Source organism: Natator depressus, chromosome 6 (assembly GCF_965152275.1).
Source record: "Natator depressus isolate rNatDep1 chromosome 6, rNatDep2.hap1, whole genome shotgun sequence".
NCBI classification, from domain to species: domain Eukaryota; kingdom Metazoa; phylum Chordata; order Testudines; family Cheloniidae; genus Natator; species Natator depressus.
Window position 1 is genome coordinate 126,230,826 of NC_134239.1, and position 27,998 is coordinate 126,258,823.

A 27,998-nucleotide genomic window follows, 5' to 3' on the forward strand; every position below is an offset into this window, starting at 1 on the left:
TGGTAGCAGATGACAGAACGAGGAGTAATGGTCTCAAGTTGCAATGGGGGAGGGTTAGATTGGATATTAGGAAAAACTTTTTCACTAAGAGGGTGGTGAAACACTGGAATGCGTTACCTAGGGAGGTGGTAGAATCTCCTTCCTTAGAGGTTTTTAAGGTCAGGCTTGACAAAGTCCTGGCTGGGATGATTTAACTGGGAATTGGTCCTGCTTCGAGCAGGGGGTTGGACTAGATGACCTTCTGGGGTCCCTTCCAACCCTGATATTCTATGATTCTATGATCTGGACATTCATCTTCAGCACTCTTCTGAGTTCCATTAAATCATCTACTATCTGAGAGAGATCCTGCAACACATTGTCATTGATGCCAACGTGAACCATCATCAATGGATCCTTTCCTGTCAACTTCAAAAGCCCATCCAATCTTGGAGTAATGTCTCAGGACTTGGCTTTGGGAAGACAGCACACCATTCTGATGTCCACCTGCCCCTTGCAGAATGTTCTTTCAATTCTTCTGAGTACTGAATCCCCAACAAGGATCATCTGTCTTCTTTGGACAGCTGTAGAACTCTTTGTGAGAAAGCTTGATTTTCTTATAGGTTGGCACAAGCTGACATCAAGAGGTGTGTCCTGTACATCTCACCATTCCCTTGTGCCAGCAGGATTTTGTTTCCAAACTGAGGACCTGTTATTGAATGGAAACTACTGGCTGTGTGGAATTCTTCCTAGCCCTCTTCTCTCTGATGGCCACAGCCTGACCATCCTCGTCTATCTCCAGCCATGTAGGATGCTTCCATGACCTCTTGCAGCCTGGTGGTTTGTAACGACCAGAAACATCTTGGACTTCCTTTCTGACTCCTTGGTGGCCAGCTCTGTTCTTCCTTGAATCTGGGGTACCAATGTTTTCTGAACCTGACTGTCTAGGAATGCCTCAGCTTCTCAATACTATCTTTATTTGCCCCTCCAATCCTGAAGCATGGCCACCAATTTGCATTTCATGAACAGGAAGTCGCTTCTGGTAGTAAAGAAAAATGATACATCCATTACAGGTCACCATCAATGTTCATTGCTGGCCATCTTGAAATTGCATGTAGAACCAAATCTGGAAGAAAACCTCTCACAATCTTTCTCTTAACTCCCTCTGATACTTTCCTATTAGTTGCCCTCTGTTCAGGGCTCTTGAGTTTGCCTAGCAAGTGACCAAGTCTCCATGCTCAGCTCAACTCTGCCCCTCACCACCAGGGAGCGATTAATCACTCAGAGACTTCAAACAGCTATGCTGATCAAAGCTCCAAGGGTTAGAACCTCATGGCCTTTACCAAGGCACCAACAAACAGATCCATTTCAGCTGCTTACTCAGGTACCTATTGCTCAGCTGTGTAGTCCCTACCCAGAGAGCAAACAGTCAAAGAACCCACAGCCAGATCAAATGCAGGACTCATCAAGTTCTGCTGCGTCTAAGCACAGACTCCACAGCTAGAGCCTCCCAACTCCTGTTAGCTGCCTCTGTTCTGATGACAGTTAACACCCTAAGAGTCTGGTGTATTAAAGTGTCAGGGTGGTTTATTTGTATCACACTTTCCATGCTTAATGAACACTCACATTAGGTACGTTTGACAGAAAAGGTGGCGGGGGAACGGTGGGTATGAGAGGAGTCCCAACTTGGGATCCCCTCCCACAGCAGCTGGTAAATGTGACTGGGTGGACAGCACATAGGTACAAATGGAAGCAGTTCTGCTAAGGAACCCTTCCCGGAGCAGACTGGAAACAGGAAGGGGGGGCAGACAGCTGTGCCTGTGTGTTTTATTCAGAAAACCACTCCCCAACGGAGCAGATGGGAAATGTGAATGTGTGCGATCTTTCTCAGGACACCCCACTGGAGCAGAGGGAAGTGTATCTGGGACGGGAGCGAAGTCCCCACTCTCATGTTCTAGGCTTGGACTCCCTGGAGGCACCAAGCACGTGCCCCTTCACCTCGGCAGGCGGCCGTTATGGTGGTTGGGAATCGAGCGCAGCAACACGAGCGTTCGACAGCTGAGACTTGAAACACCCGCTCCCTTCCCGCGCGGCATGTCCCGCCCCGCCAATCAGCGACCGAGTTGACGTAGAGAACGTGCACGCCCCCTCCGCCCTGTCCGTGTGGCGGTTGCAGCCTCTCACGAGGAACAAGGATTAACCCGCAGTTAGCGGTAGCTCCTTTGGGGGCAGCTGAGGAACCCGGGTGCTACTAACCGCTGCTCCCACCTAGCCCAGGGTGCCGTGGGGCACAGTGCGTTGGCCCGGCCGCGTAGCAACAAAGCCCGCCCCCCATTGCCACCCCTGATGCCCCCAGCCGCCTCCTCCCTGCTTACCACATATCCCCCCCACACATAGAGAAAGTTCCCGTCCACCACGGCGCAGTGGCCACTCCGTTCCTCGGCCACGCAGAACTGCTGAGAAGGAGGTGGACCCGCCGCCATCTTATGAAGGGGGAAGGGAGGTGTCTGCCGCAACGACCGCGACTCGCCACCACCTTCTGGAGCGCCACCTGCTCTCCGCCGCTCGGTCACCCTCCGACGGACGGGAAGCGGAGAGGGTCCAAAGTATGGGGAGTCGCGGAACGAGCAGCACAGCAGCGCCTCCTCTCCCCCCGCTCCAAATCAGGCGCTCACGTGGGAGGAAGTGGGGGGGCTGCGGGATCAGCGAGGCGACTCGGGGCCGGGTGTCCGGATCTGTGGCTCAGCTCCTTCCATCTGCTTCTCAAGTGGGCCGCTCACTGGTAGCAGGTCGAAGGGGGTGCAGTTTGCACATCATATAGAGGGTGCAGGGTCCCTTGCTGTGCTGGTTTGCTCCCCCTTTCCGATAAAATAAGAACCGTCTCATGCTTTTGCTCTAGCCCGTCAAGATGAGCGGCCCCTCTTTCGTGGGGGGCATTATCGCCCCCATCCCGGGGCAGCAGGACCTCGGGCACCCAACATCCAGGCCCGCTGGCTTTGAAATTGAACAAGTGATCACATGGGGTCACGGGGCATGTGCACCAGGGGTTTGTCTATATTACAAAATTTTATTGCGCTTCAACATGATAGTGAATGGCCCATTTAAGAGGATGCTGACCTAGTCTGTGCTGACTGTTAAACTGTGGTCGGTGACCTTATGTCATCCAGCGTGGGTCAAACACAATAGGAACTGTTGTACTGTATTGGGTCAGACCCCTAATCAATCTCATCCATTATTGTCCTGTCTCTGAGGGTGGCCAACATCAAATGCTTTCAGAGAAAGGTGCAAGAAACCCCACAGTGGGCAGATATGGGATAATCCGTGCCCGTTATAATTTTATCCTACTCCTTATTAGAGACTGGTTTAAACGCCAACGTTTATAACCTTGCAAATACCATTATGGAATGTAGACAGACCCCGTGGAACAGTAAAAGCCTGTGGGGCACAAGATCTGGAAAGACTCATTTAAACCCCTTGACTTGCATAATGTCAGGTTTCAGAGTAGCAGCCGTGTTAGTCTGTATTCGCAGAAAGAAAAGGAGGACTTGTGGCACCTTAGAGACTAACCAATTTGTTCGTCTCTAAGGTGCCACAAGTCCTCCTTTTCTTTAAACCCCTTGGAAATTTTAGAGGACATCTGGGGATGCCCCAGCACCTCTGGTAAGGAGCTCCATGCTTCCCCCACTCCCACGGCTCAGTGTCACAGATGATGTGTAGGAGTTCCCCCCCCAGAATAGGACCAAGGCCTGGGTCTGCCGCTGCTACTGGGAATGGAGGCGATCGTGAGACAGGTCTCCCGCATGACCCTCCCTACAAGCACTGCCCTGCCCGGTCCACCCGAGCTAACCAACGCCCGCCGCCGGCCCCAGCTGAGGTGAGCTTGGAGCAAAGCTTGAGAGCCGCTCCCGCCCCATTGGCCGGGGACAGGCCCGGGACAGCCCCTAGAGGCGGGGCCGGCGGCCGGTGGCGCCAACGGTTCAAGATGGCTGCCGAGAAGCTGAGGAGCAAAGTGGGCTCTGCCTTCAAGATGCACGGGTTGCTGCTCCGAGCGTGAGTAGCCGGCCGGCTCGGGGCTCGGGGCCTGCGGCCTGCTCTCCGCCCGCAGCCGGGCTCGGGGTGGCGCAGAGCGGGCGGGGAGAGCGGCAATGTCACACGAACCCCGGCAGAGAGGCGGGGACATGCAGCGCCCCCTTCCCCTGCCCGGGGGAGCGGCTGACAAGTGCCACTCCGCCCCCGTCCCGTCCCAAGGCGGCGGAGGGGGGGAAGCAGCTGCCACCCTATTCCTCCTCCCGACCCTGGTCTTCCCAAGTGGGGAGAGCCCGGCCCTCCCGCGGGTGACCCACCGTCCTCCATCACCAGTGGGAGACACTGATACTCAAAACATACTCCTGAGTGGTGCTCCGAGTCCGCGAGAACGGGCCCATATAAGAATCTGGGGAGGTGGCAAATACTTCCCTCCAGGCGAGAGACAGCAGCAATCAGGCAGTTTAATGTGCAATGTCTCTTCTGCCCAGTAATGAGAATACTTGGTATGGATCTTATGGGCTAAGGCACAGATCTGCACAAGTATTTAGGCTCCTGACTTCCACTGAAATCAGTGGAAGTCAGGAGCCTAAATACCTGTGAGGATCTGGGCCTTAATCCCCTCTCTTGGTGTTTTACTAGAAGAGAAGTAAAACTCTTCCTGCTAGTGGTTGAAGGAATCCTTTGTCATTTTAAATACTGTCTTCAGAAAGTAAGTCCAGCTATCACTCCGCAGACACGCTTTGGGTGTCGGAGCTTTATAATATCTGGTGTCACTTCTGTTCCTGCAACCCAGCTGGCAGGCTTTTATTTCTCTTGCACTTAAAAGTATTTTAACAGAAATAATAGAGTACTCACTTGTGGCTTACTAAATAAAAGCCTTGAGAATAGGAGTAGGAAAAGATTAGTGTTCATCATAAACTTTGTGTATGAAATGTATGACCTATGATCTCCCTTTACGTGAGTATAAAACATATTAACTACTATGGTTTAAATCTCAAATAATTAGGCCCTACAAATATTTAGGCACATGCTTAGTTTGCGCACTATGAGTAGTCAAAGTGCATAAAGTCAATCATGTACCTAAGTTTTTTCAGAATTGGGGCCTATGATTGCAAAGGAAATGAGTTTATTTTCAAGTAGGTTCTTCATGGAAATTAACATGGCTTTGTAGAGCATTCTATGCATCTCAACACCATTGGCAGCCTGATTTGAGGGCAGGCCTATGGTTAGTCTAGAAAGAATCTAAGATTATGTCTACACTATGCACCTTTTAGCAACACAGCTGTGCTGCTAAAAGGCGTGCAGCGTAGCTGCTGTCTGTTGGCAGGAGAGAGCTCTCCCACTGACAAAAAAAAACTTCCACCCCCAACGAGCGGCAGTAGCTTTGTTGGCAGGAGAGCTCTCCCGCTGACAAAGCACTGTTCGCATCTGCGCTTTTCGTCAGCAAACTTTTGTCGTTTGGGGTGTGTGTGTTTTTTTTCAACGCCCTGAACTACAATAGTTTTGACGTTCAGGTTCCAGTGTAGACAAAGCCTAACAGGAGACTTGCCCCCAACCACTAATATCCTTATTTCAGTTCTCCATTATTCACTGATAATATGATTCTGTTGCTCATATTTTTTCCTCTAGAGAACTTAATACAATAGTGATTCTCTTTTTTTCTTTTGGCTTGAACAGGGGGTTCAATTATGCAGGGCATTAATTTTTTTTTTTTAATTTTTAAAAACAGTTATTTTGGACAGTGTCCTACAGTCCTACATTACTGAAATTTCTGAGAATTCTAAGTTTAGAACTCCTGGGACCCAGGGGTTAAATGTGAAATATTTTGAAGTTCAGATTGTTGACCAAAATGTCATTTTTGATCAACAGTTAGATGACATTTATCACAGAATTGCTTTTCTTTAAATACTGGCCTTTACTTTGAGTTTTAGGGAAGCACTATAGATGAAAAAAATTATTTTAAGTGGAATTTTGTATAGCTTTTAAAAATAATCTCTTAAATTGATTTTTTCCCCCTTTCTATTGCAAAATAGTAGGTATACTGGCAGTGTAAGTCATCTGACAGTCCTCTCTATAGATACACATTTTCAAACTACTCTGTCAAATTTTTTTTTGTAAGAAGAGAGCTTCTATTCTTCCTTTTCAGTGCTTCCTTCAGATGAGTGGGAACTCCAGAACTGTGGGAGCGAGTAGGTGGTATTTTGAATATAATAATTTGAGTTTCTGGTCCAAGTGGAAGGAATATTTTTCCCTGTGTTTTCTCTCCTTTCTTCCTTCATTCCCTTCCCTTTTATATGTCTGTCTTCTCTCCCTTTTATTTTTAATGTTTCCATGGATAGTATTCAGAGCATCATACTTCACTGTGTCAAGATAATAAGAGTCTTCCCAAGATGATGAGGTCTCTAGGATAGATCAGACTTTGTCTTGCCTTCTCCTTAAAAACCCACATAGTAAGGTAGGACATTGGATTGTACAGTGAACATCCTGCCTGGAGGATCTGTTGAGATCACCAAGGCCTGCTGCTTTATACTTAATTTTTCTATTCTTGGAACTTTTTAATTTCCGAGCATCTTTGATTTAAATGGGATCAGGATAATTATTTCTATGCTCCTTCTCGCTAATAACCACAAGCCTTACAGCAGTTGTGTGTGCACGTGTCAATATTATAATAGTCGACATAAAGCATATATTTTATTTATTGAATATTAATTTCTTATCTTGGCTAACTTATTTTTTCATTCCAATTAGTGAAGCTAATAAATATCTTACTGAAGCTCTTCAGTCTGTCAATGAATTAGAGCTTGAAGATGTAATAGAAAACATCATTGATGCTGTTGAAAAACAGCCTTGTAAGTAACATTTTTTTTTGTAAACCTTCTAAATTAATCCTGCCTTTATAATGACAGGTTTCAGAGTAACAGCCGTGTTAGTCTGTATTCGCAAAAAGAAAAGGAGTACTTGTGGCACATTAGAGACTAACCAATTTATTTGAGCATAAGCTTTCGAAGTGAGCTGTAGCTCACGAAAGCTTATGCTCAAATAAATTGGTTAGTCTCTAATGTGCCACAAGTACTCCTTTTCTTTTTGCCTTTATAATGTTATCTGTAAAAAGAAAAACCTACTGACAGCTCACTAAGGTGTTTGTTCTAGTGAAGCTGTTTGAACATAGATGCATGTTACATATATTTACTGTTGACTTCCTGTTTGCTGAATATTAAGGCTTATCACTTCATCAAAAACCAGTGTAATTTTGCCACTTCAGAAGTCTGGCAGCCCTGCTTCTCCTGACTGTCCAGACTGTGTTAACCTATTTGAATAATAATGTGAACGTGAATAAAAAGCTTCTGGAACAATGAACCTGCAGTATATGAAGCTTCTGTAGGCTATTTTGGCAGGCTTACAGGGATTAACTATAATACTCTTTTCTAAATTCTGAGTTAACTACAGATACAGTATGAAGATTTGTGTAGAGATGTAGTTTTCTGGCAAATATATTTAATGAACTGCCTTTAGAAATTTGCCATAGAAAATTTAGGATACCATATGTCATTTGCTGAAAATATAATGATTTGTAAAGAATATTTAAGAGACGCTTTGAAGGAGGATATTGAATCATTTTTGTAAAATATTTGAAACATATTTAATTTAATACTTGTCATTTTCCATAGGCTATAGTTTTAATCTTATGAAACGTTCTTTTCAGTGTCATCTAATATGATTGAACGGGCCACAGTGGAAGCCGCAGTCCAGGAATGTAGCCAGTCATTAGATAAAACTATGTATGGTGATACAAATTTATTTTTATTTGAAATTTATGGCTAGATAGTGTGCATTCACTGATTTCTTCTTAGGGAATAAATGTCCGATGTTTTCTGCAATGCTAATCATACAGTAATTGCTCCGTGTTTTTTGTCTCCTGATATTTAATTTAAAACTGAGTAATCTTCTTTCTTAGGAAATTTGCTTCCCAAGTATAGACCTGTAGGGATTGTGATATGGTTCTAACATTCTTAAATTAAAATGCTATGGCTTTGTGTTACACATATTATATACTGAATATCCGCCAACAAAAATAGAAATAAATATTTTTGAGAATGAACTTTATTTTTGTGCATTTTCAGTTGGACTTTCTCTTTTCCATTATTACTCATCAATATCTTCTTCTTCTTCTGCATTTCTTAAGATATCTTTTGTTCTTGAAACATTTCATGATGCTCTTTTCTACTCTTTGCTTTTACTAGACTGTTACTGAATTTTGAAAACTGACCCATTGTTGGGGCTGCTGAGAGTATTATGTGTGTGTGATATACACACACAGATAGATAATATGAAAGGATGTATTTAAAATTGTGTTTATTGGGATTATAATACAAACTGACTAAAGCAGATAAATGATTAAGAAAGTCAATAAGGTGGTGCAACCCTATAGTTCCCAGGTAGGAGGTTATATCCCCACCTGACTTGGAATACTTTCTCTTTTGCCAGTTTGTTAGAACTGTAACAGCATAAGTAGTTTTTTCACATAGTTGCTCTCACATATTTAGGTCTCAATCCTGAGGAGAAATCTGTGTGGGTAGATCCTAGTGCAGAGTACCTCTGAAGTCAATAGAGCTCTGTGGATCAAAGAGTCTCCCTTCCTGTATCTCTTGAATTCTGTTGTGATAAACTCAAAGACAAAGCATCCGTCAGAGAGCCATGTTGTTCCATAACGAAGGCATTTTCTCCCTTAGGCAATGATGGATGTTTTCTGCCTGTAAGCTTCAATACGTCCTGACATTACAAATCAAAGCTGTAATTTTTTATCAACTCTGAAGCTGTTACAATTATAATAAGAGGATTAAAACTTAGATTAATTGTTGGAAGGGAATCAACAATAAATTCAGTGGCATACAACCCTTCCATGAAATGGTATGAAAAGGAGCATGCATACGTAGTAGCCTCTTTTTAAAAATTATCTTGACCCATACCAAAGCTATTTTATTTCAAACTAGGTACCAGTGCATATTAATAAATAATCTTGACAAATTCTGTTTAAAAATTTGGCAATTTTTGTTAAAGAAAGAAAGAAGAGCACATAATTTATTTTCTCTTTAATTTCCATACAGAATTAAAAAACAATACTTTCTGTAAATGAGATGCAGATACAACGGTCAGAGGTGCGGGGAGGGAACTGGAAGGGAAAAGAATGAAAGAGTTAACAAAAGGGGTGTGTTAACATTCTTTTACTCAAAACGAGGTTTCTGTGGAGCACTGAAGTTAGCTGTTTCCTTGAAATAGTTCTTTTCTCAAATAAAGCTTTAAATCTATTGTGGTTTCAGAGAACACATTTTCAATATTATCGGGGCCTTTGATGTTCCACGTTATGTTTATAATTCAGAAAGGAAGAAGTTTCTACCGTAAGTCTTTCCATTTCTTAAGTTTCAGCTGCTATTTTTATGACATTACTAATTGTCCATGTATCAAAGCCTTTATTATTGTATGGTTAAAATTTGCTATCTACGAACTTTCATTCTTGGATTGTGTGCTGGTCTCAAGATGGATGATATGTGATTCAAGAGTGAGTATGTTGTGGGCACACTGCCTTTAGAAAACTGATTATAACAAGCTGTTTTTGAGAGAGAGGGGGTTGGTTTTTTTTTTTTTTTTTTTTTTTTTTGTTGTTAAATAGGGTTTACAACTTCTATACAAAATTACTTGAACTCATTAGGTTACTCTGTTTTAAGGGTCATGGTAAATAATGGCAGGTAAATATATTTACAACTGGGCCATGGGTCAAGACTTTCTCTTTCAGTAGCATAGAGTGAGAATAGGTAATCTTGGTCCTGTGGTGATTGGTACAATATATGCAGTACTGCTGGTGATGATAGTGGCCCTAAGTTGTATGTATTTGTCTATCAGTTCTTTGGTTTGAACATTTTGTTATATGGTATTTGATGAGGGACAGAAAAAGTCCATATAGCACTTAATCCATCCCCTTTGATGAGATGGCATTCATGCCTCACAAAGTGTGTGTGTTTTTTTCCTATTTGTCTGATTTTGTAGTAAACGCTATAGACAAGTTGCTTATGTTGCAGCACACAGTAATCTATTCATAGCTACCTGATATGTGTGAAGGAATTTACACCTATTTTCCTTTAGAGTAGAATCCTTTCTTAACTTTTGTTCATGATTCTGCTGGCCTATCTAAAGCATCCTGCATGGTTGCTGTAGATTTTTCATTCTGAATCCCACTCTATAGCTTCCAAGGTTGGCAGGAGCTGGGAGTTCTGTGAAGATGTGCTGCTAAGTCAGAACAAGGATAATATCTTTATTCATTTCAGAAACAGAGTTGTGTCCAGTGCTGCTCAGCTGGAAAGATGTGACAAAGATGTGACACACTCCTCTGGTGTTAAAGGGAACAAAATTAATGTAATCTTCCGTATACATAAATACATGGGATTCCTAGCAGAAAACTCCCTCACTGACCAAATAAAATACGCAATAGCGTTGAAGACTTTGTAGCTTCCTACTTATATAGAGATTTAGATTAAAGTATCATTGGGTCTTTGTTTTCTAAAAATAAACAAATAAATAAATCATGACTAACTTTCTTCCAGTCTATCAATGACCAACCATCCTGCACCAAATTTATTTGGAACTGCCAGGGATAAAGCAGAGTTGTTTCGTGAACGCTACACCATCTTGCAGCAGGTGAGTGAAAGAAAGGTTTTGGCTTGTTTAATGCTATCATCTCATGTTCTGAGAGACACATATATGTATAGTAAGGCATTTATAGTTGAGCAGCTAGTGTGAGCCACAGTTGTAAACTTATAAAATCAGGGTATGTTACAGATTGAATTGACTATCCTTTGAAATTATATGGCATTATGGATTCTGACGTATCTGTTATCATGTTTGAAAGGTGATCTGTGAATAACATTAAGAATCACACACCAACTTTTGAACTATATGCTGAATGCACCAAACAGATTCTATTTTAGCCTTAAAATTTAAGGTCCACTGAAACTGTGGACTACCAGCTACTGCTTCAAGTGATGCTGCAGGCAGTGCTGCACTGGCAATGTCACATGCATAATGGAAACTGCTAGAGTTTGGAGATGGTGGGGGAGGAGGGATTAGGGTGGGAGGTCGAGATGGAATTTATTTCTTAATTGATGTATATTGCACAGGTTTGGAAAGGCTTTTCTATTAATAGTCTTACTATGTACCTTATGGGTACAATAAAAACTTTGCAAACGAGTAGCATGCACCAAACTTTTCTCTGACTTTTTTTTTTAATAGAAACCATTAAAAATTGAAAAGAACTAAATGTTCATTTTTTAAAAAAATGTATGTTTGTGAGGGAGGAATGTGTGTGACTCTTTAATTCTCACGTAGGCTGGCTCCGTGCTTCACTGAGTGTAGTGTCATTACTATAGTGTGGGCTGGGACTCTGGCAAGTTGAAAGACCAAAAAACCCATACTTTCTTTAATATTTGAGGCATCTTGTTTGCTAAGATATTTTATTTAGTCATCTTTTCATTTACAGAATGTACTATTCCAGGCTCCGGCTTTCTTCCTTTGGATGGAGAATCTCCTCAAAGCCATCCATACTTTTGTCATTGCCTGGTTAGATTTGTGCTATGTGCTCTATTGGGAGCTACCCTAGAAGACCACTTGGAAGCTTTAGTTGGTGCAGATGCAGCCGTCTCTCTGATTAATAGAATTTGTTGGTGTGAGCACATGATCCCTGGGTTCCATGAAGTGTACTAGGTGCAATTCAAGGTGTTGGTTCTGATCTGTGAAGTTCCAGGTCATGTGGAATATGATTACCATAGATGCCTCCTCTTTTCCTATGCAATATCATGGTATCTGTAATAAACTGAGGCACTTCTTCTGAGAGTTGGAGATGTGCATTCCTGATTGCTGGAAGCAGGGCATTTTCAATAGAGGGGGCTTTGGCTATGGAACTCACTCTTTTTGGTTTTCCAGAAGGCTGTTTTATTTTAATTTTAAAATAGAGGTGCCAGTCACATTTTGTTTTGGTCAGGGATTTATTAGCCTGTGGATCTTGTTGGGTTATTGCTTTTGCTATGCTGGGATGGTATGGGGTTGGAGCAGTTTGAATTGCCGATTGGGGTTCAGTTTTATTTGTTGTTGCATTTATTTTTGGGTCAGGTGTTCAAGTGCCATGTTAGTGGGTGCATAAAAGTCATTAAAAGAAACAAAACCATTGTAAAGCTGAAAATTTTTCTTCATTCTCTTTGCCATTCACTTTTAAAACATTGCCTGGTAAACGTAGGCCCTGTCGTTCAAAGATTAATGCAGGAGCTTAACTTTTTAGATTGTAAGATCTTTAGGGCAGGGACTGCCTCTTCGCTACATGTTTGTATACAGCACTTCATACAATGGGTCCCTCACTGGGACCTCTTCCCTGCCTAGACACCAATGTTGTTATAAATAATATATAACAAGACCTCTTTCATGGCTTTAAAAAGTTACCTCTCAAACTTCTGTTTTATTGCCAGGTATTATTTATGGTTTATTATTTGGAAGTAAATTCTTGTTAAAAAATATTGTGGTTTCCAAATCAAAAGATGTTGGCTGAAACTGAATAAGAGAATTTTAAAATAGCATTTCATATAGTGTGTATATAGTGGGTCGTCTTTTCTTTTTTTGTGGTGGTGGTGGTGATCATTTTTAACCAGATCACATTAATCTCGATTTTTCTAGAGGACTCATAGGCATGAGTTGTTTACGCCTTCAGCGATTGGTGCTCATCCTGATGACAGCAGGAGTAAATTCCAGGTAAAAATATTGGTATTTTCTTGGGGTGGGGGAGAAGTGTATGCTCAGTGTGGTTTAGTTAATTAATATTTCCCTACTTGATACCCAAGTGTTAATCCTGACTTTCGTAACCAGTGAACATGAGATATTTGCTATTGTCTTAGTCTCTTTCTACATCACAAAATCCTTGTATCTGGCACAATTCAGCATAATTAGTGGGCTGCTCAAAAACAACTTTTAACTGGAAGAGAAGAGGTCTGGCTGAGGTACATGGCAGAGAACCTTCCCACACTGCCTCCATTAAGCTTGAGATATTTTCCCCATCCCTCACTTTCATAAGCACTAAATTCACAAATTTAGAGGTAATAAAGTCATCAGCCTACTGCTAATAAGCTCTCTCTCTTTCTGTATCCTTATTTGTGCTGTGAGTTGGGAGCTTCAGGTACCAAATGGTAGCCTTTCAGTTATCCACTGTCCTGACCCTTCCTTTATTTCCATATCCAAAGCACTGCAAGGGCTTTGAAAGAGCAAAATAAATAGATCTAAATTGAGTTGGAATAAATCCCTCTTAATTCTATACGAGCATATTACTTTCTTGACTGCTATGTCTCCCCCCGTCACTAGGAGTGTGCATAATGCGTATGCTGACACTAAGAAGGTTGCTTCTTCTGATTAGAGTATAATGCCAATCTGTGACCCAATAAAATATGGTTTCTTGGTAGTGATATAGACTGCACCTTCCTTGCACAGGACTTTTGGTATCAGCTGCATCACATTTCCAGAACTCTGGAGACCCAGGTGTTGTCTTGAGTCCTTCTAACCATTCCTCTTAATTTAAAAGCGACTGATGTTACCAAATGACTTGTGGGCTAGCTCTGTGGTTCAAATTCTGTTCTGCTGATAAATGTATGTTACTATCATTGACAAAATGTATTCCAGTGCCGAAATTTGGTCCGTATGTTTAATTTTAATCCATTTGTAAATTAAACTTCTCATATTTTTGCCATTTTTGTTTCCCTCACTGAACAATTTTAAGCTAGTAGCCATTATTATCAACTTTTCCCCCCTATACATAGGTGCATATGACACATAAATGTATCCTCAAGTTTCCAGTAAAACTGAATCATATTGTAACTAATTTATGTATATAAACTATATCATGTACTGTGCGGTACTTAACTTGCTTACTTAAGAACAGATTTATAGAAGGTGTAATTTAAATCTCACCTAGTTCACTCTTTGATTCCAGCTTAAAACAATAGAAACACTGTTGGGCAATACAGCTAAAGTTGGGGAAGTGATTGTTCTTGGGATGATAACACAGCTAAAAGAGGTAGGATACATTTTATTGTGGAGTCTTTTAGTTGTCATGCTTTCAGCAATACAATATTTTTAAAAATTATATGGCTTAAATATCTCAATTATGGTCTGATCCTCCATCTATTTAAGTCAGTGGCAAAACCCCCATTGACTTAAATGTTGCAGGAACAGTCTTTTATACGGAACACTTTCTTAGGAACAGTCAATAACTTATACATAAGGGTATCTGCATTTTTCTCTTCAAAGGACAGAATTTTGTAGAACTTCAACTTCCTGTAAATCTGGACTGTTAGTCAGACAGTTTCTAGAGAGTTCCAACTTCAACCACTGAAATCCTGAAATGTTATGTCTGAACTTGCCAGTGCATTTTTATATACCTCTTGCGATAAAGAAGGATATAAAAATCAAAACAACTTCTGCAGTTAAAGGATGAAATTGTAAAATTTAAACATCTGACATGATTTTTCTTTAATAAGTGTATCAAATGCTTTCCCTTTATATGTCCTGAAACTTGTTAAAAATTAAGATTGAAGCCAAAAATATGCAGTGTGTCTAATGATAATCTGGTTCGATCACTGATGTAAGTTGTTAGCTAAAATCAGAGGTGGTTAGGTTGAGGGTGGGTTTTGGAAATTGGTTTGTTTGGCATGGACCAGCACAATGAAAATCTTTGTTTTTGTTATGAAGAAGCCAGCAATAGGTCCTTTTGGTGCCTGAGTAATCCGTTCTGTAAGAATGGTTTGGGAGTTTGTGTGAGATCTCTGTTGTCCAAAAATCCAGCAAAGGCTGATCGCCACTGGAGTCATGAGTTCTCTGAACCAGTGTCTAAGGATAAGTAGGTACTAACCATATAGGAAAAAGGGTTAACCCATTTTCCCATAATGTCTTCCCCAGTATGCAGCCCACGTGCAGTGCTTGCTGGAGATGGGGAATGGAGATGCTTTTACCCTGTTATCAGCTCTGATTTGGGGGTCAAAAGGGTCCCTGACAATAGTGTGGGCTCTATATTGCTTCTCTCTGGGTGTGATAGCACAATCTCCGTTGATCTAGAGGTATACATTGTTTTGATATGCTTTTTATTTTATTTTTTTTATTTTTTTTTTTTTAGGGGAAATTTTTCTTGGAAGATCCTACAGGAGTTGTTCAGCTAGACCTTAGTAAAGCAATATCCTTTCTGAGAATCTTAGGGATTTAAGAGGTTTTCAGAAAAATTACTGTAGAACTGCATCATTTCACACTTTAAAAAGGCGAACGATTACATTTTAAAAGTACACATACACAACTGCAGTTCTCCACTTTTTTCCATGCTAATAACTGAGTTTGCCTCAGCTCAAAGACACAAAAAGGGCTTGTTGTAATGGAGATAGGCTTGTTGCAGTGGGGTTTGTATTCTGCCTCTTGGAAACCTGTCTGGAGTTGGGGGATGTTCCTGTTCACATGCTATCCATCCAGCCAACTACCAGGTTGATCACCTTACTCTCACTCAGCGTGTAATGCATTTACACTGCCACCAACCAGCCTTACTACACCACCTGTAAAATAGATTTTAAAGGAATTTCTTTCAGTATCTCCATCTAACAAGAACATTGTCCTTAACAGCTTTGCACCAGTTCCACAGTGGCCTATATACTGAATCATGCTTTGTTTTGGCAGAAGGTAAAACAAAATTTTTTGCTAACTTTTAAAATGTTATCCTTTCTCTTCGGACCATTATTGTAACAATATACCCTCTTGAGGTGGATAAAGAAACAAATGATTAAGTCAGTATTTATGCTACTGAGGTTTGTCTGTGAACTGAGTGTGTGATTGAAACTCTTGCCCCTGAGCTTGGATCTTTCACAGCCAATCGCTGTCTTATGGGTTTCACCCCTGAGAGGTTCTGAGTACTCTTTTTCCAGTGAAATCAGTGGGACCCAACAGTGCTTAGCAGCTCTCAAGATTGGGTGTTCAGTTTGTGTGGATAGAATGTGCATGAAGAAAAATATAATTAAACTAGGGAAAGGAAACAGTGGCAACGTCGGTGTGGGACTAGAAAATAATTTAATGAGGCAAATACACTATTTTCAGATTGCAACATGTTTTATCTTGTTAGTAAGGCACTAACCCTGCAAACACTGTGATGGGACTACACACAGTAGTAAATTTGAGCACATGTGTCTAAGTGCAGAATTGGGGCTTTCAGTGTCTGTGTTGGCATAAGTTCAGGTGGACAATTTTTCTTATTGTTAGCACTTTATTTTATAATATATAAATAATTCCAACATGCATAATATAATATAATCTACATAATATGAACAATTTCTTGTTTTATGGTAATACATAATGTTTTAAAGATTTCATAATTAACTAAATGAAAAATAAATAAGAAAGGATGGAAGTAGTGTCATTTTCATATTTCTCAGCTTTTGCTTTTTATAAAATTGGAACAATGTTAGTATAAAATACAGCGTTAAAGATATGTTCAATTTACTAAAATGTATTTCTGTGGGGTGGGGATTAAACTTCCTAGGCTGGTATGAGGATCAAGTATTCCACGTGAATGCTTTTGGATTTCCACCCACTGAGCCTTCTGCTACCACTAGGTATAAAAATGACTTCATTCTGTCTTCTCATATTTTGTTACACCATTCAAAGTACTACTATTGTTTGTTATTTGTAGAACATCAACGGTGTGCTTTCCTTTCTTTCTTAAAAATGTTGCATTGACTTTTATATCTTGCTGATCCACTTGAGCCTGATGCAAACCCCACTGTGTCAGTGGAAAGTGTCCCAGTGGTTAAAGGGCTTTGGACTGGGCCTTTTGTGCATTTAATATTGATGATAATATAAGCCGTTGTTAGATGAAGATAGGGAAACTACTGCATGGGAATGAGGAAATGGGATGCAAGGATTGCTGTGAGGATGAATGTGAAAGAGAACCCAGGACCAAGACACCAATGAGAACGTGTTAAAGTTTAGCAAGTCAAAGCCCATGCTTAATGTCTGGATGACTGCTTTTTCTGTCTTCACCCCTCTTCGACCCCCCATTCCCCATATAGACACTGAATGTCATCTTGTCTAATTTTCAGTTAGCAAAAAATTTTCATAATAAAAGTTCATATTAATTGGGAAAATGGGTCACAGCCAGAAGCCAGAAATGATTTGGGAAGAAAAAGGGGTTAACCAGAGACTCCAGGCAGAAACTCCAACAAGTAGAGACAGAAGCAGCCAAACTAGGGACTGCTGCACAGTAGGAGGGAGTGGAGGGGGAAGTAAGGGATAAAATGGCAAACAGCTGGGCCCACCCTTTCCCCCAGCAACCTTCTGAATCCAGAACTGTGCAGGGCATTAGGCCCCAAGTGGTGTCCCCAGTGTGGAATGCAGAGAGGAGCCAGCTAGAAATTCGAGCTGGCAGGGGTGGAAGAAGCCAAAGCAGGGACCTTCTAGATCTCTGGACATTCAAAGCACTTTCTACAGTTTGACTGTACTTTCTCTGCCCTGTACTGATTAACTTTTTTGCTCTGACCCTTCCATTCCCCTGACTCCTCCTTCACTGTCTCTTCACCTCACCTTCACTCCACATCTGCCCATTATCCTCTTCTCCCCTGCCCTTTTCTTTCCATTTAGCTGATCCACTCCTACGGTAAACCACCCAAAATAAATAAATTAATTAAATTAAATTTTGGAACTAAGATGCTGTTTGCTGCTACCACATTGTTCACTCTGCTTGTGTGTTCTACCCCTTTCCCATCCTGCGTCTGCCTGGTATATTTAGATTGTAAGCTCTTAAGGGCAGAGACCATCTACTACTCTGTACAATGCCTAGCACAGTGGGGTCCCACTCTTGAGTGGCCCTTAAGTACTACAGCAGTAAACATGTTAAAAGAAATAAAAACCTGAAGAATGACAAAATATTGTTTTTAATTTTGTAGGGCATATTATGGGAACATAAATTTTTTTGGAGGGCCTTCTTCAACTTCAGTAAAAGCTTCTGCAAAACTGAAACAACTAGAGGATGAAAATGAAGATGCCATGTTTGTTTTTGTTTCTGATGTTTGGCTGGACCAAGTGGAAGTGTTAGAAAAGCTTCGCACTATGTTTTCAGGTAGGTGCAGTGTTGTTTGCCTTTTTAGCTGATCCTTATGTTGAAGAATGTTTAAGCAGTTTGGTTGAGTTTATGACTTAAAATAGGTTCTTTTGCCAAAAAAGGAGTTTTTCTCAAGTTGTGATATGACAACTAATCTGTCACTGTTAAGCAGATGCTGAGAAAAGCTGGGGCAGCAGCATAATAGTCACTAGCCACATGCCAATGTCGGCATGAACACATGACTGGATAACCTTACATTTAGACGAGGAGTTGGGGCGGGGTGGGGCACATCTTATTGTGTTTAGAACGCTGCCAAACCTATGCCCAGTTCTGATGAAAAGTCAATCTTTCTTCAAGTTGTTGCAGCACTGATTCATGGCTTGTATTATTTTTCTTATTTGGACCCCTCTCTAACAGTTTTTAAAATTGATTTGCATTGTGTTTTTGCAAAAAGTTGTAAGCTCAGATACCTCTCTATATTTCATTTAGTAACAATATTGTTTTGAATTGTATCCGTGTTATGTGATGTGACATGACAAGAATGTTTGCCTTGTTTCTTCCTTGGCTTTTTTTTTTAAAGAAATCCTTTACTTTATTGGAATCTAATACTCCTTCTTGTGCTCTTGCTGGTTTTAGCAGTAAGAACATGCTATGATTTATTTTTAAAATATGCACTGCTTTTTCCCCTCACATATTACATTAGTAATGTTGACAGCTCTTGTACAGCAAATGTCTGAGTGATCCATGAGTTGCTTCTTGGTGTTCCAAAATACCTTTGGAACAAAATGTATTCTCTGCTTTGGATAGAATACGAATGATTGGAGGTGGAAAAAACAAAATCATAGGTGGGAAATTACTGTTAATTTATGGAAAATGGGAGACAAATTATCAAACTCTGTCCTAGTATTACATTATGGAAACTAATTATTTTGATGAAGGTTGACAAGAAGTGACTTAAACTGATCTAAGATTGCATATGATAAAGTAATAAAGGGATCTTGATCAGTTAAGTATCCTACTCTCTGGGATGCATGTAATAGATTTACTATTTCAAAAATTAGGTCAAATAAGAGTTTTATTTATGGCACACTTTTAAAAAACATATAGTAATATTTGGGAGAAATATCAGAATAGAGACATTGGTTAGGAGTTTAATTTTTTTTTTACATAAAACCTTTTGTTAGATGCTTCATTTATCAATTGCATTTTAAGCCAGTGGAACAAAACTTGAGCCTGGAATAGAATAATTTCAAAAATTGGGATGTAAATCAGAGATATATATGAAAGCCTCAGTACTTGTTCTTGTTAATTTTTATTGGGAATTTGGTTTATTTTGGTTATTTAAATTTGTCTTATTACTTACTAATATTTTGTGTTATCGGGTTGCTTTTTCTTTTTGTGATTTGTTGTATTTAAAATATTTGTCAGAGACTCTTAGACTGTTTGGAGAGGTACCTCTAGTTAACAATCTAAAGAAATAATAAGTAAGTACACTGCAGTGTGTTGGAATTACTTTTTAGTGCAGAGAGAGGCGTGTGTTTGCGCACACAAACTTTGGAACATGTATACACACATCTTACAGATACTGTAAGGGTATCTGTCCTTTTTACTATTGTAAAGGGAAAGTAGGTATTTTTAAAATTGCAGTGTATTCATTTTTAATTAATCTGGTGTGATTTGATTGCTTTTTTGTGGAAATACTAACTATTGACCTTCTCTGCTCCTACTGAAGTCTGGAGCTGGAGCAGACCCTGTGTTGTTGTTGCTGCAGATAACAGAGAATTCCCTGTAAATGAGATGGTGCATCTCAATCCTGTTCCCCTCTAAATAGTTATGGGTGAACTGTTCATCAGTGAAGAATACTAAAGTACAAAGTAATACTGAGTGTAATGTTCATGTATCTTTCCCAGGTTACTCCTCTGTGCCTCCAACTTGCTTTTTCTTTTGTGGAAATTTTTCATCTGCACCATATGGAAAAAATCAAATTCAATCCCTAAAAGGTATGAAAGTCTTTGTAGTCAGGTATTTTTTGTACATTAAATGGGCAACAAATATTGATTAAAATATATACTTTTTCACTTCTATAACATTTTTAATGTTTTAGGAGAGACAGTATTTTAGACATATTAAAATGTATGAATAGTTCATGAAGTACATAATTTTAGTGTCCAGACAGATAGTGTCATAAGAAATCTTTAAATGCATTTTTTTCTGACTTCAGATTCCCTCAAGGCTCTTGCTGACATAATATGTGAATACCCCAGCATTCATAAAAGGTATGTATCAAAATGCTACACAATGGTAAAGTTATGTTTATTATGTGAAAAAGTTAACAGAATAGTTGTGCTAATGACTTTTAAATACTTCATTAATTTCTATGGGTCAGCTATGATTGTGTAGCTGTTCACAGTACCATGCCACAGGGTTGAAACAAGGTCATGTTGGTATTATTTTTGGAGTTGTGTAAGGTTTGGATCCAGCCTGTGATAGCTGTGTAATGTGAGCAACTGTTTGTTGAGCAAAGGTTAGACCAATTCTCCAGCTCTGGAACTGTTTTCATGTATACTAGTTACAGTCCCTGATCTTGCCAGAATGCTATTCAGGTGAACTTCTGTGCCTGCCTGGTGCCCAGTGCAAGATCAGGGCCTAAGTTGGATTTTATAAATTCAAATGTAAGATTTTACACTGCTGGAAGCAACAGCAGGCCTTCAAGCTGTGCAAGCCCCAGAAAGCTTCATCTGAAATATTGGCTTGATACAGATGCACTTCCTTTCCACCTCTTCCCCAGACAGCTTTTCACAGCCATTATTTAAATAGCAAACTAGTAGAAGGGGAGCTCCTGTAAATGATTTCTCTGCACTATGTTGTTCCTGTTTCTGTGGATCTTTCAAAGCCTCCTTCCATGGCTGTGGGGCTGACCCTCCCTACAAAACCCTGTTTAAAACTCTCCTTTGCTGTGATGCCTACAACAAACGTGACAGTGGTTAGGCCACTGCTTTGCTGATACCATTGCCAATCATGCTGACCCATATTCTTATTGTTTCCTTGTGCTCACTTGTCTGTTTGTTCATCTGTTGTCTCATCTTATACTTTGATGTAAGCTCTTTGAGCACAGGTTCGTTTTGTGTTTGTACAGCACCTACCACAATGGGGCCCTAGTCTGTGAAGACTCCTATGGTCATACAAATAAATACCACTACTACTACATGGATTTGAGGGTACGGAGGGAAAGGCAGGGGTAGCCAGGCTCATCCTCTCCATCTTCTGATGCTCTGAATTTGTAATAACAGTTCTCAAATTACTGGAGCTGGTCAGCAGAATGGGTACCCATAGAGTAACATTACTTAAGCATCTCTGTAGTTTGATTCATAATATGTAACTTAAATTTAGATAATTGCAATTATGATTATATTAAACGTAAGTTATGCATTAAATTGTTTATAGCAGTCGATTTGTGTTTGTTCCTGGCCCTGAAGATCCTGGTCCTGGTTCAATTTTGCCAAGGCAAGTTTGCTACAGAGTTTTTCTAATTTTAAGAACTTTCTAGTACAATATTGCTAAAGAGCATACAAATCTTCTGCAATGTTACTCTTTGTTGTAGGCCACCACTAGCCGAAAACATCACTAGTGAATTCAGACAGCAGGTGCCATTTTCAGTTTTCACTACAAATCCTTGCAGGTAAATGTGTGACTTTTATAGTGACCAGAGAATGCAAAACACTTATTGCTATTTTTCATATTGTTTTAGTGAGTGACCAGTTTGTGTGTAGAAGTAACATTCTTAAAATGTGTGATAGCTACAGTAAATATATTAGAAGGAAATTAGTTTTAAACATTAGCAGTAAAAGGTACATTTTACCTTGTAACCTCTTCTACTTGTTGTTTAGTGAGGAATAAATAAGTCTGTGTCCTTTAAAATTAGTATCTGTACATAGTGTGCAATTATCTTATTCTTCCCTCACCTAAAAGTTCAGTTGCAGAAATATAAACAAAGACAGCTCGGATCCAATATGTTTACTTTTCTATTTGAGAGGAAGGGAGGCGTGACGTCAGGATTTGGAGAGAGTGGTTTTAATTGCAATTTATCTTCAATTTTTGTAGATATAAACAATAGGGAAGAGATTGACATTGAAATATTTTTCCAGGCTTTCATAACATTTATTACTTCATTCCAATGCCAGGAAAATTAAAATTTCATTCAGTATTTTCTATTCAGGGTTCAGTACTGCACACAAGAAATTATCATCTTTCGTGAAGATTTAGTAAATAAAATGTGCAGAAACTGCGTCCGCTTTCCTAGCACCAACTTGGATATTCCTAACCACGTAAGTTAAGAGTATGATGTAGTCTTTTATTCTATTTAATGTTAATCATACCTCAGTGGGTTTGGCTCTGTGGCTACAGTCTCCAGTTCAATAGAGTCACCTCTGTTAGCTCTAGATTTAGAGTTCATAGGAACACATGAAACCATAGGCAAATAACACATACAATTACAAGAGCATCTATCTTTTAGTAGTTTTATTAAAGTTACCAACAAAGCTGTAAATGTCACAACATATACAATTTCTATGGATGCGTATAATGAACTAGTTATACCTACAGACATACTCACATCCTCCTAGATGGTGTTAGAATCTGATGGCCCTCTCATGGATTGACTATCAATATAAGAGTGATTCCTGCTGGAGTTTCCCGTAGGAAGCCCAATTTCCCTGCTCTGGACACCCCTTTTATACTGTGAATCCGTTTATACCTACATTCTGCGCATGTCCATAAGTGTCAACCCTCTCTTTCTTATTGGTTTGTGACCCCTGGAAACACAAGGCACCCCAAATTTTAAAGGCTGGGTAGGTTCTCGTCAATATTGACATACCACCTTTGTCTGTGGTTAGGGCACGTGTTAAGAGACTATTTGTTGTTTCAGAATTTTATGATTTAATTTTAATCTTCCTAGCTGTACTTTTTGCAATGTTACCAATTAATGCCTCTTTTTCCCATCATCTCTTGGGTTATTTCTTGGTCATTGTCTTGCACAATAATTTCTTGTCTCCAAGGCCTAAAATAGCTAAGCTAAAATCTTGCAGGCTTCGGCTTACAGGTCTTGCATTTCAGCTTGTCTTAATCATGTCTAATACTTGGTTCCTCTAAATACTGATTAATCATCCTACAAATCAACTCTAATTAACATACAATGAACATACAGTATAACATATTGATTATCATATCGCATGATATATGAATACTAAAAATAATCATTGGCTACAGTGCCCAAAATTTCTTGTTAAGATCTCCTTGCTATGCATCCGATGAAGTGAGCTGTAGCTCACGAAAGCTCATGCTCAAATAAACTGGTTAGTCTCTAAGGTGCCACAAGTACTCCTTTTGATTTACAGTGTTTTATAGTTCTGTATCACTTACCTTACTATAACAAAACCTCATAATAGTCAGAATGTTTGATGACTGAGGACAGTATTGTAAAAAGAGTTCAGTGCATATGTTACTACTTCAGAAGTAAGTTCTATAGTAAAATAACTAAAGATCTAACACAAACTGGCAGCATTCAGAGTTCTCTGAGTCCTCGTCTCTCTGGATTCCATTGCTGGGGCCCATGCATCTATATCAGGGGTTGGCAACCTTTCAGAAGTGGTGTGCCGAGTCTTCATTTATTGACTCTAATTTAAAGTTTTGCGAGCCAATAATAAGAATCCATGTGAGCCATGCTGAGCTGCGCCCCTTCTTGACCCTGTCTGCACCCCTTACTGCCCCAGGCTGGGGCCAGAGGGCCACAGCTGGGGGGCGGCAGCAGAGCCCCGGGCCAGCAGCCAGGACCACAGGCCAGCAGCAGAGACCCCCGGACCGGTGGCTGTGGCTGGCAGCAGGCTGAGTGGGGCTGGTGGCCGGAACCTTGGCTGGCAGGGGGCCGGTACCCCAGACTGGTGGCTGGGACCTGGGGCTGGCAGTGGGCTGAGCAGGGCTGGCGGATGGAACCCCAGGCCGGCAGCAGAGCCCCCCGGACTGGTGGCTGGGACCTGGGCCCGGCAGCGGGATGAGGGGGCCGGTAGATGGAACCCCAGCTGGCAGTGGGCCGGTGGCTGGTACCCCAGGCCAGCAGCATGACCCCCAGGACCAGTGGCCAGGTGACCCAGGGCCGGCAGCGGGCTGAGTGGGGCCAGCGGACAGAACCCCGGCTGGCAGCGGAGCCCCCGGGACCGGTGGCCAGGACCCAGGCATTGTGACTGCCACTGAAAATCAGCACATGTGCCATAGGTTGCCTACCCCTGATCTAAATGCACAAGTTTGGAACTTTCTAGCAACCAGTGTTCTGGGTGTGTATGTTGCCAGTAATAGCCATTGTGCCAAGTAATTCTGACTTCTTAATGAAAGGTTTAGCACAATATATCCTGTTGTGCCTTGATATTCCAGGGGTCAGCATGGTGGCTGAGTTTATATTGCTCTTTTGTTTGTCTGTGGTACCCAAGGCTTGCACAGCTTGGCACCTATTTGTCTCTGAGGTTTCCTTCCCTTACTGCGTCACACAACAGTGGAGCCTTTTAGAGTCAAGAGCAACCCAGTCAAGAACACAAATTTGCAAATCTTCATTTTGTGTGTGCACGCATGCCACAAATCTTTACTTTCTATATTAATGACAAAAACACCTTTCTCCCTCCCTATTGTATGTGTTCACAAGGATGCTTTCTGCATGACTCCACAGCATTTTCTCTCTGAGAGCTGTGTTGCATTTTACCTATAGTGCCCTCCTCCTTTTCAGTCTGCCTCATTAAAGCAATTTAATGGGAGGGGAAAACCTTGCCCTCATATTGACTTTATGGCATATTGAGGTCTTCATTAATATCAGTGGAACCATAGAGTCACATGCATGTAATGCTTCCATTAATAGCAGTTGGTGGTCCTTCAAACACAGTATGATCCGTGGAATAATTCTGATTTGACTATATATATGTGTTCATTAATCTTACTGTTCTTGAGATTGTAACTGAGACCTCACAATTAGTTGTTGTGGTGCAGACAGGATTAGGACTTCTAGTGAGACATAAGCAGAAATAGATACTCTTTTCACAAACACGTGCTTTTCTGCAAGTGTCACTGATTAAAAAACAAGAGAGGAGAAATACATGAAAACTATAAGCATCTCTGAGTTGCTTTTAAGATGGAGAATTGGTAAATAATTATGGCAAACATGAATTTCAGTTGATTTAACATTTTATTATTTTCTTTTATTTTTGTCTTGCAGTTTGTAAAGACTATCTTATCACAAGGACATCTGACTCCACTTCCACTTTATGTCAGCCCTGTATTTTGGGCATATGATTACTCCTTGAGAGTGTACCCCGTGCCAGATCTGATCGTCACTGCAGATAAATATGATCCTTTCACTGTTACTAATACTGACTGCGTTTGCATAAATCCTGTAAGATTTTCTTTATGCTTTACCAAAATAAGGACACTACATCACCAATAAGCAGAGAATTGTATAATATCTTTAAAATTGAATTTATTCAATTAAATTATTCTAAGTATTCGTAGTAGGCCAAATATAGAAGGGAAACTATTGTATGGTTAACAGACAAAAAGAAAGCAGTTACACTTTGTTCTTTGCATAATAACACTACAAGCTGCTGACACAAGTTTGGTATATTTTTAATTATAGGGTTCTTTTCCAAGAAGTGGATTTTCTTTCAAGGTGTTCTATCCCTCCAACAAAACAGTAGAAGACAGGTAAATAGCTTCAGGACCTGATGTTATTAACAAATGATTAACATAACCACTTTCTGCTGGCTTTCTTCTCAGAATGAACAGGAATATTTAATGATATAGACAAAAGAACATCATCTCTGGTTACCCCAAACATAGCATACTTGTACCCATACATAGTGTACTTAAGGACAATGAAGCAAAGTTCAGATTTTGCCTTCAGAAACAAACATGCAGCTCCCATTGAAGATAATGGGAGTGAAGTACACAAACCTCAGGGCAGGAACTGGCCATTTTCCACTACCATGAATTTGTATTTGCTTATTTATTTATTAAATGCAACAATATCTTAACAGTATCTGGATGCAAATGTTCCAATAACTAACACATAATTTTTGACTTATACTTTATTATTACTTTATACATAAATGTGTGTGTAGTCAGGGTCCTGAATCTCTACAATAAAAATAATAAATTTACAAATTATAGTGTAAATTTAGGTGATAAAATAATAAAATCAGTAAGTAGAGGGAAAAAAAAGAGAGAGTACCTTATGCTTTTCAGTACCTCAAGCCCAACTGCAATGCTGAAAGGAAGTAATTAACTTATGGAGGTTAGGGTTGCCAACTTTTCTAATTTCTGAAAACCGGACACTACAGCAGGAGTGCCGGAACCTCCCCCAGTCCTGCCTCTTCCCCCATGCCCTGCCCCCCCAGCTGGGCTCCCTCTGCTCCTGCACTGGGAAGAGAACTGCAGCCCCTGACGGGGAGGCTACCTGCCCAGGAGATGCAGGTAGGAGTTGGCCCCAGTTGAGCAGTGGCTGGCACAGGTTGATGACCTGGTGCTCCTTCCCACCTACACCCCTCCCCAGTAATTGGACTTTTGGTGTCCAGTCAGTACATCTGACAAGACACTGTACATGTCCCCTTTCAACTGGACTTTCTGGTCAAAAAACGGATATCTGGCACCCTCAGTGGAGGTGGTGCTGTATTGTGCCTAGATCTTGGAAAACATTTGCCTCTTCCTCCATGCAGTGTCCTGTTTTGCTGTAACAATGTGTTTCTAATATAGTTTTGTTGTTGTTGTAATTGGAGCTAATTAAATCCCAGTGCAATTTTCTCTGACATACTTGGGATCATGATCTAGTCAACAAGTGGTTGTGGGTTAGTTTTAGATTTTCAGTATTTTATACCTGTAAACTTCATCTGGTCTGGACAGCGATTGGAAAAAAGGCCAGTCAAAATGTACTGGAAATAGAAAGCTTCGTATAGTAGGTTTACTGTTGTGATGAGATCTGCTTCAGTTTGAATCCATTACAATAGAAGCTTATGAGAAATGTGAAAAGTATTTCTTGTATTAAATAGAACTCTGTGATTCAGTTAATAAGTCTGTCTAGATTTTTTTTTTAAATGGCTGATATAAAATAAGGGAGTCTATAATAGAAGTGTTCACACAACTTTGACCAGAAGATAGAAAATACCCCACTAAAAGGCAGTAAATCTGTTCAAATATTTGAGACTTTATTAAACCTTTCAGGTATGAAAGAGCATAATGGTAAGTGAATTGGTTTCAAGAAACAATGATGTATGTTATACAAATTAAATACTGTTTTTAATATTTTCAGCAAACTTCAAGATCTCTGAATTTCTGAAAGACTGCATGAAGAAGTCAAACATTCTGTTCCAACACATTGCAGAACTAATTTTAGATTGTTTCATATGCTTATGGATTTATTTTATTGTGTGTTAGATTATTCATATTTAAATGTCAATGCAAAAGACTGGTAAATTTTGTAAATAAATTTTACAGGAAAAAATGTCAGTGTTAGTTTCTTAGAATAATGAAGGATTCATAATATACTGTGTGTTTGAGTTAACCTGCAAGATCGAAAACTAGAAGTGGAGATGCAATTAAAAGATATTCAAAGTGGATATATTTTATATTTAAACTTTAACTACATATTCAAAATTATGTGCTTCTTCTGAGAATTTTGTTTTTTTACCTTGTGCTGGTCTATTTTTTTTAAGTCAGGATCTACTTCTGAGACACAGATATAGAAGACCTCTTTCTTGAGCAGTTTTTTTCCCCTTTACGGTAAAATATGTATGTTTTATTCTACAATTGCTTTGAC

General features: G+C 40.2%; 2 protein-coding genes across 2 annotated transcripts in view; one reads left to right on the forward strand and one right to left on the reverse strand.

Annotated features, from left to right (window-relative positions):
* The window catches only part of KLHDC1 (kelch domain containing 1), a 68,287-nt gene extending 65,311 nt beyond the window's left edge, over positions 1-2,976 (reverse strand). The window contains exon 1 of the mRNA XM_074956565.1: positions 2,352-2,976. Coding sequence (XP_074812666.1) covers positions 2,352-2,459 — 108 coding nt within the window. The 5' untranslated portion in view covers positions 2,460-2,976. The remainder of the gene's footprint in view (positions 1-2,351) is intronic.
* A 924-nt stretch (positions 2,977-3,900) lies between these two features.
* Positions 3,901-27,979, forward strand: POLE2 (DNA polymerase epsilon 2, accessory subunit). The gene is made up of 19 exons (XM_074956568.1): positions 3,901-4,026; positions 6,751-6,851; positions 7,706-7,781; positions 9,321-9,398; positions 10,599-10,692; positions 12,715-12,789; positions 14,018-14,101; positions 15,197-15,245; positions 15,688-15,744; positions 16,598-16,670; positions 18,000-18,172; positions 20,065-20,154; positions 20,376-20,430; positions 21,599-21,658; positions 21,756-21,833; positions 22,371-22,479; positions 25,407-25,583; positions 25,824-25,891; positions 27,492-27,979. Exons 1-19 carry the CDS (start codon positions 3,959-3,961, stop codon positions 27,508-27,510), a joined length of 1,584 nt encoding a protein of 527 aa, XP_074812669.1. The 5' UTR covers positions 3,901-3,958; the 3' UTR covers positions 27,511-27,979.
* Positions 27,980-27,998: the final 19 nt, after the last annotated feature.

Bases quoted from the DNA above. Each gene is read 5' to 3' on its own strand.
- POLE2 (XM_074956568.1), top strand. From the start codon at position 3,959: ATGGCTGCCGAGAAGCTGAGGAGCAAAGTGGGCTCTGCCTTCAAGATG. The intron at 14,102-15,196 runs GTAGGATACATT...TTTTTTTTTTAG, and splicing joins TGATAACACAGCTAAAAGAG to GGGAAATTTTTCTTGGAAGA. The intron at 20,155-20,375 runs GTATGAAAGTCT...TTCTGACTTCAG, and splicing joins TCAAATTCAATCCCTAAAAG to ATTCCCTCAAGGCTCTTGCT.